Genomic DNA, 8,126 nt, shown 5'->3' with positions numbered 1-8,126 from the left:
CGGCCATGGTTGCGCCCCCCCTAGTGAACCGGAGCCTACCTTCTTCACTTTCTTTATCAGGTAGGCCGTAGATCCGTGGGCGACAGTCTTCTTCCAGGACCTTGCGTCTCTCGCGTCTGACGACAGAGCGTCCTCTGGGCTCCTTCCAGGACCTGACGCTTCCTGGTTTGACGTCAGGGGCAGGGCGTGTCCTGGGCTTCGCGCGCTTCAGCGGTTACGCCTCTCCAATTCCCGCGGTTACGCCCCTCTTCTTCCCGCGCAGTGACAGGGATATGGCGGACAATGGCGGGACACCTCGGAAATGGCGGGAAACCTTCACCACAGTGAGAATCACAGTCTTTTAAGGCGCACAGCACCCGGTGACAACGGGCACGGAATCCTGTTCGTGACGCCAGATCTTGACACGCCCCCAGGGCCGTGGGGTACTCGGCAGCCAGGCCTCTGGATGCCGGTTGGGGGATGTCACGGTGGCTGGCCCAGTCCGTGACCCAGGGCGGTCAGTGCAAAGAGGGGATATTTTTATATGGGGTTTTTGGGATTGTTCATGAAGCCACCTGTGGAATGCGGCTAAAGGGAGCCGCCGCTGCGGAGCAGTCCTCTGGAGTGGGTGTTATGGCAGCAGGGATGGTGTGGCTCTCCACAGGTAGAACTAGCTCCAGGGCAGTGTAGGGGTAGATGGATGGTGGTGCAGGGGAGAGACGGCAGGACAGTCCCGGAGAAAATACGTAAGCTTCAGTACCTTTACTGATGATGCTGCAGGCACGGTCCAGGGTACTCTGGGCGAAGGGTGCACTTCTGGACTCTCCCCAGTGAGCGGGTATAGGGCCTCCTGATCTGTGGCTTTACTCGTTAAGCTTCTTGCCTGCCTGGAACTAGTCCTAGCTTGGTTACTGTCTCTCTCTCCTGCACCTGCTGACCTGGTGGTAGGGCCTTCTCTTTTGGAGATCACTCTCCCTGGATGCTGGGGCCTCCGTGACTCCTAGCCCTGGTACTGCAATCAGCATTTGGTGAACCTGGGACCTGTAGTCCTCCAGGGGTTCCGGTGGTTCCTACTGGGTATAAAGAGTTCATGTAGGTGCGGACCCGGTGTCCGGTATATATATCGAGGTGAGCCTGGTATGCTCCTCTGCCCCCCTCACTACTTCTTCCTTCTCCTCTCACCTTCGGCCACACTCAGGCCCTCACTAGGCTTTCACTTGTGCTGTAGTCCTTGGCTCGCCTAAGCACGGCAGCCAGCGTGCTGCCTCTTCGCTGCTCTCTGAGCGTCAGCACGCTCTCAGCTCAACTCTGAGCACTGTTCCTCTCTGTGTCTGAGCAGGAACTCTGACTCCAGCAACTAACTGAGCTGCCTAGCTCCACCCTCCCTATATATGTCCCTAACGGGCTCCCTCTGCTGGTCTGAGGTGGTAGGATGGAGGTGTGTGAATGTGTGAGGGCCTCTTGTGGAGAAGTCCATCCATGCACCCTTCTGGGTTCTGTGGCACCAGTGCGCAGCAGGGCACCACACTCCCTTAAACTACTTCCTCCACCCACACCCACTACTGGTTCCCCCTACCTTTGGGTTCCCCCCACTCCAGCCAGGGTCAGGGCTCAGCGGGAAACACATTGCATCTTGCCCTTCCAGCTGGCCTGGAGCAGTGTAGTGTTGGATGCAGGTGTTGGGGTTCCGGGCAGCACTCCCTCCTTACCTGACAGAAGGGAGATACCACACCTCTGGGTGAGGTGCAGTACCTCTGTGGCGACTGAACCCTCAGGGGCGCCACACTGGTAAAACACAGCACGTCCGCAGGCTGGAACAGAGTAAAACACGGGAATTTACAGACTTGCAAAATTTTTTAATGCATTCGCATGTAAGATTATAAAACATTTCTTCCCTTTATGGGAGGCACTTCACTTCAAACGTTACAGGGTATTATAACATTATAAAACATTTTCACTAATCATTCTGTAACAGGATGTCCTTTTTACTGGTAAAAGAGTGCAACGGTACCAGCATGAGGGACCCATCCGCAAACCCTCAACGTAGGCCCTGGGCGTGGCTGCAGGGCATAGGTGATCCTGGTGGTGGACCACGTCTTCCGCCACGCCAAACGGGTTTTTCTTCTGAGGTCATTTGTTGCTGATATAAAACCAATAGCGTGCACTTTAAGAAGTGCAGCACTATATACAATATAAGTTTTTGGCTGTTCATAGTCCCCAGCCTGAAGTCTGTGTACCCTGATGGGTAATTATTCACACACACTATAAGGAAACATTATTTCAAACTCTTATATTACTGCACCCTTACGGGTGACTATATACACAGTGGTCCCACATACTATACTAGTAGTGGGGTCCCCGCCTGGGGTAGTTTTGGTTTTTGCTGGACCCGGCCGAGTCATCAGCAAGGTCCTGCGGGGGGGTGTCCTCGATCACGCGTTACACTTGTCGAGCGTACCACCCGCATTCCCCGTGGTGCCGAGTATAAGTGACACGGTCACCAGGGTACAGATTCCGGTCGGGATGGCCCTGTTCCAGCTCGGGCTCGACATCCCCCCCAGTTCACGAAAATGTCCCTTTCAAAGTCGGGATCTCGTATGAAGCCCCACCCAGCCTTCAGGTCGAACTTCACCACGAGTCCTTCCTCACGGGGGCTGGGGTGGGCAGACTCCGCCTGCCGGGCTTGAGCCTTTGCGGCCTTGTTCCGGGCCTCCAGATGCTCACAACGCGCTAGCCGAGCGCGCCGCTCCTTCTCCAGCTGCTGGAGCTCCCGCCTGCAGAATTCCTTCCTCCGCAGGGCTTCAGCTTGGGTCTCTTGCGGGAACCCCACCAGGTCCCCCCCCCGGTTGTCCCAACTAAATTCTTCTCCACTGGGGCAGGCAGCCGGGGGCGCTGGTGTCGGGAGAAGCGGGCACAGCTGCTGGTCCTCAAACCGGGCGGACCAATCAAATTCCGGCACACCATACACCCACTCGGGTGCCGGAGGTGGAGGCTCCGGAAGGGAACCGAGCAGGAGGTTCCTGGCTTCAGCACCCGGGAGTGGAGGTTCCGGGAGGGTACCAAGTAGAAGGTCCTCAGGATCAGCGCCCGGGGGTGGAGGTTCCGGGCTGAGCAGCTGCTCCAGGGAGGGCATGGCGGAGTACGGGGAGTGCTGGTGGAGGAGGCCCAGGGGCAGGTCGGCGCTTGCAGCGCCCGGGACAGGGGATTTCTTCCTACCTGCTCCTGTGCTGCACACGGCCTCCTGGTAGTCAGCGGGCTCCGCCGGGGCTGGGGTGCCGCTGCTGGCATCCGGTGCTGCTCTCCGCTGTGCTGCCATTTTTCCTAGCAGCTCGCTCCTCCACTTGGCGACTGCTGCTTGCTGGGCCCGTTCTACTTGCTGGCTCAGCTCCAGAATTTCACCTTGGAGGAACTCCGCGTCCTCCGGTGACAATTTACTGAATTCCCCCTCAAGGGTGAGGAGGGTCGCTTGCCACTGCAGGCCAGAGGCGGAGGCTGGATCCTGGCTTCCGTCCATTCTGGCTGCCGGGTGCCGGGTGCGGTCTGTCTAAACTGGTTAAGACCGCACCCTGTCTCCATCATTTCTCTCCTCCTCCTCTCCCCTTTCGGGGGCAGTCCCATGGCGATTTGCTGTCGGTCACTCCTTGCGACGTCCTCCCTGCCTTGACGGACACATCTACGCGGACAGTCACTGTTGCAAGGGGCTGGGTATGATTTTGGCGCCATTCTGGGACCTGGCCCACGATGGGAGGCTCCATGTTGTTGTTTTTGATCACGCACATTATGGCGCCCGTTCTTCTGGGGCGGGCGCCATATTCAGTATATTCAGTAACATAACACAGTTCTTTAGGCACACAATACCCGCCAATAACGGGTATCCTGTTCGTGGCGCCAAAAGCTGACGCGCCCCCAGGGCCGTGGGGTACTCGGCAGCCGGGCCTATGGACGCTGGTGGGGGATATCATGGTGGCTGGCCCGGTCCGTGACCCAGGGCAGTCAACAAAAGGGGAATTATTTATAGGGAATTTGTAAAGTGTTTGTGATGCCATCTGTGGAATGCGGCTAAAGGGAGCCGCCGCTGCGGAGCAGTCCTCTGAAGCTGATGTTACTGCAGCAGGGATTCCCTTAAACTACTTCCTCCACCCACACCCACTACTGGTTCCCCCTACCTTTGGTTCCCCCCACTCCAGCCAGGGTCAGGGTTCAGCAGGAAACACATTGCATCTTGCCCTTCCAGCTGGCCTGGAGCAGTGTAGTGTTGGATGCAGGTGTTGGGGTTCCAGGCAACACTCCCTCCTTACCTGAGAGAAGGGAGACACCACACCTCTGGGTGAGGTGCAGTACTTCTGTGGCGACTGAACCGTCAGGGGCACCACAAATGCTCTTTGATTAAACTTCCCATTCATTTAATGTTAAAATACACCTATTATGCATTTAAGGGTAGGTTCACACGAACATATAAAAAAAAATGTGCAGAGTTTCATCCAGAAAATTGGGACAATTTCTTTTTCACTTGTCATCCGTGTCCAGTCTGTGTGCAATTTGTTTTTTACAGCAGCCGCTATTGATCATTTAGAACAGGGGTCTCAAACTCGCGGCCCGCGGGCCAACTGCGGCCCGCGGGACAATATTTTGCGGCCCCCCGCCTGGAAAAGCACTTAGCCACCTTAGTCCCCTTCCCTCCGGTACTTGAAGAAGATGAAGTCGCCGCTCTGAACGCACTTGGTGCAGGTCAGCCTCCGGCGGTGTTACACAGCGGGCAGCGCTCCACCGCCAAGTACAGTACCTCGGCGTCTCACCAGGGGGAGTAAGTGGCGGTGGAGCGCTGCCCGCTGTGTAACACCGCCGGAGGCTGACCTGCACCAAGTGCGTTCAGAGCGGCGACTTCATCTTCTTCGATGGGAGGGACACGGAGAGGCAAGTACCGGGGGGGGGGGTAGGAGCTTGGGACCCCTCGGTGCACAGGGCGCGTTCATAGAGAAGACACGTCTCCCAGCTCGGGGCTTCCCTTGCGCCATGACAGCAGCTTCTTCTTTTGTTTTCAATCTAGTGCAGGCTTGGAAGAAAAAAAAAGTGGGGCTTGGAGAGCGTGACTGACAGGCTCTCCAGCCTGTCAGTCACGCTCTCCACGCCCCACTTTTTTTCTTCTTCTTCCCAGTCAGGCGACAGGACGTTCTGCCATTGGAGGCCCTGCATGGGAGGAGGAGACGCAGGGGTTTCTCAATGGGCGTCTCCTTCTCCCTGGCTGTGTTGTGATCCAATCACATCAAAGAGTGTCACAGACAAGGAGTTTTTTCTTCCTGGCTGTGACTCTCACTGTGATTGGATTGAGGCACATGGAGAAGGAGACGCCCATTGAGAAACCCCGGCGTCTCTTCCTCCTTGATGCTCAGTATTAGCATACAGGGCAAGAAATATACAGGGGGGCACAGCAGAGTGGAGGAGTGCTATTTTTATAAACCAGACCAGGTGCGTGCCCACCCTAAAGGTATTTGGCTACTCCTGTGAGTAAAAATCAGGTCCTCTTTAATGTTGCCGAAGGTCATGCTAGGCAGCTAGGGGGACTGGGAAACTCTATTTCCGCTCATCCAGAGCACCTTGTGCTGAAGTGGGTATCTCAAGGCACCATAGGCCTAAGTTTTTGCTACGCAGCCCCAAATATGTCTTGCTCAAAGCCTGCAGTGAAGAGAAAGGTTGATGATGAGCACAGACAATTTCAGGAAAAGTGGGAAAAGCAATATTTCTTTATTGAGCACAAGGGCATCCCAACTTGTCTTATTTGCACAGAGAAAGTTGCAGTGCCCAAAGAATACAATTTGAAGCGTCATTACACAACTAGACATGCTGAGGAGTATGCAAAGTACCAGGAAGATGAGAGAGCCAACCAGGTTGCTAAACTTAAGACATGTCTGCTGAGGCAACAAGATTTCTTTAAGAAAGCAACCAAAGAGAATGATGCAGCAGTCGAAGCCAGCTACGTAGTTAGTATGATGATTGCTAAAGCAGGAAAGTCATTTAAAGAAGGGGAATTTATAAAAAAGTGCATGTTACAGGCTGCAAGTATTATCTCTCCAGAAAAGAAAGGTCAGTTTAGCAACGTCAGCCTTTCTTCCAACACCGTGGCAGAGCGCATTTCTGACCTTTCAAGTGACATTTATGATCAACTGTGTGAGAAAATAAAATGTTTCAGTGTATACTCAGTCGCTCTTGATGAGACCACAGACATCACCGACACTGCCCAGCTTGCAATCTATGTCCGGGGTGTTGATGACAATTTTGAAGTCACAGAGGAGTTGCTCTCACTAGTTCCAATGCATGGCCAGACCACCGCCCAAGAGATATTTCACCAGCTGTGTGATGCTTTTCAGAATGCTGGTTTGCCTTGGAGGAAGTTTGTCGGAATAACAACTGATGGAGTGCCATCAATGATCGGGAGGAAAAAAGGACTGGTGGCACTTGTTAATAAAAAAAAGGAAGAGGAAGGTTTAGAGGAGGTCATTGCTCTGCACTGCATTATCCATCAGCAGGCCCTTTGCAGCAAATGCCTGAAGTTTGACAACGTGATGTCTTTCGTTGTGAAATGCATCAACCAAATCAGATCCAGGGGCTTAAAACACAGAATGTTTCGTGCTTTTTTAGAGGAAATAGAGTCAGAATATGGGGATGTGCTCTACTTTACCGAGGTGCGTTGGCTCAGCAGGGGAAACGTATTGAAGAGATTTTTTGAGTTGAGAGCGGAAGTGAAAGCTTTTATGGAGAAAGATGGGGCTTCTGTTCCTTTGCTAAGTGATCCAAAATGGCTCATGGACTTAGCTTTTTTGGTTGATATCGCACATGAGCTTAATGTACTGAATAAGAGGTTACAAGGCCAGGGGCAACTTGTCAGTGCTGCCTATGACAGCGTGAGAGCGTTCTCTACAAAACTTATATTGTGGAAAGACCAGCTTTCTCAAACAAACCTTTGCCATTTCCCAGCATGCAAGTCACTCATTGATTCAGGCACACTATTCAGTCATGAGGAGTATGTGGATGTCATTTTGAGGCTACAGGAGGAATTTGATCATAGATTTGCAGACTTCAAGAGACACAGAGCCACATTTCAAATTTTTGCAGACCCCTTCTCCTTTGATGTGCAAGATGCCCCTCCAGTGTTTCAGATAGAGCTCATTGACCTGCAGTGTAACTCTGAACTCAAAGCCAAGTTTAGGGATGTGAGTGGAAAAGCAGACAAACTTGGGCAATTTTTAAGAGAATTGCCCCCCAGCTTCCCTGAGCTTTCCCGAATGTTCAAGCAGACCATGTGTCTATTTGGGAGCACATACTTGTGCGAAAAGCTCTTCTCTACCTTGAACTTCAATAAGTCAAAGTACAGGTCTAGAATTACTGATGCTCATCTTCAAGCTGTGCTGAGGGTCTCAACTGCTTCCTCACTTACGCCAAATGTGGCTCGGCTATGCAAGAGTAAGCGCTGTCAGATCTCTAGCAGCAAGAAGTAGGCAGATAAAGCCATGTTCAAACAGTTTATGTCCATTCATGTTCTAAAAGTTAAATGTTAAAGAACTGTTAATAAAGACATTTGAATCTGAATAATGATATTTTGTAAGCGCATTTTTTGTGGAAAACTTGATGCGGCCCAGCCTTACCCAGAATCTACCTCCAGCGGCCCCCAGGTAAATTGAGTTTGAGACCCCTGATTTAGAATATCATTTTCATTTTCCTATGTTACAGAATTGCAATGTGTCCGTAAAAAATGGATACTAAACTTTGCCTCTCTATGGCATCTGATTTTTTTCAAGCACCCATAGACTTGAATGGGCGAGTCTCATCTGATTTACAGAATAAATTAAGGCATGCTGTGATTTTTTTTTTATTTCACACACAGATTTGGTCAGTGAGAAAATATCGCTTATCTGGATTGCCCCATTGAATAACATTGTTTCGAGTGCTGTGCGTTTTTTTCACAGATGGCACTCGGACCAAAAATACAGTTGTGTGAACGAGCCCTTATGTTGATGATTTTTTTGTGTGGAAAGAAATGCACCATTGTTGCTTCTTGAGGCATTTCACCAATGCTTTTTTTATTTTTTTATATTTTTGACTTGTTTTTTATTTGTGCCATATTCGTACATCTTTTCATTTGTGTCTTTTTT

The 8,126-nt window shown here is 51.8% G+C and overlaps 1 protein-coding gene across 1 annotated transcript; it reads left to right on the top strand.

The window, feature by feature from the left end:
* The first annotated feature begins 5,636 nt into the window (after positions 1 to 5,636).
* Positions 5,637 to 7,472, top strand: LOC141161298 (general transcription factor II-I repeat domain-containing protein 2-like). The gene has a single exon (XM_073646112.1). It carries the CDS (start codon positions 5,637 to 5,639, stop codon positions 7,470 to 7,472), a length of 1,836 nt encoding a protein of 611 aa, XP_073502213.1.
* The last annotated feature ends 654 nt before the right edge of the window (positions 7,473 to 8,126 follow it).

The sequence above is a fragment of the Phyllobates terribilis genome, unplaced genomic scaffold (assembly GCF_046119375.1).
Source record: "Phyllobates terribilis strain yellow unplaced genomic scaffold, ASM4611937v1 Scaffold_9__5_contigs__length_417890890, whole genome shotgun sequence".
NCBI classification, from domain to species: domain Eukaryota; kingdom Metazoa; phylum Chordata; class Amphibia; order Anura; family Dendrobatidae; genus Phyllobates; species Phyllobates terribilis.
Note: the sequence above shows the minus strand (reverse complement) of the source record. Positions and strands in the feature narration are given on the sequence as shown.

Bases quoted from the DNA above. Each gene is read 5' to 3' on its own strand.
- LOC141161298 (XM_073646112.1), top strand. From the start codon at position 5,637: ATGTCTTGCTCAAAGCCTGCAGTGAAGAGAAAGGTTGATGATGAGCAC.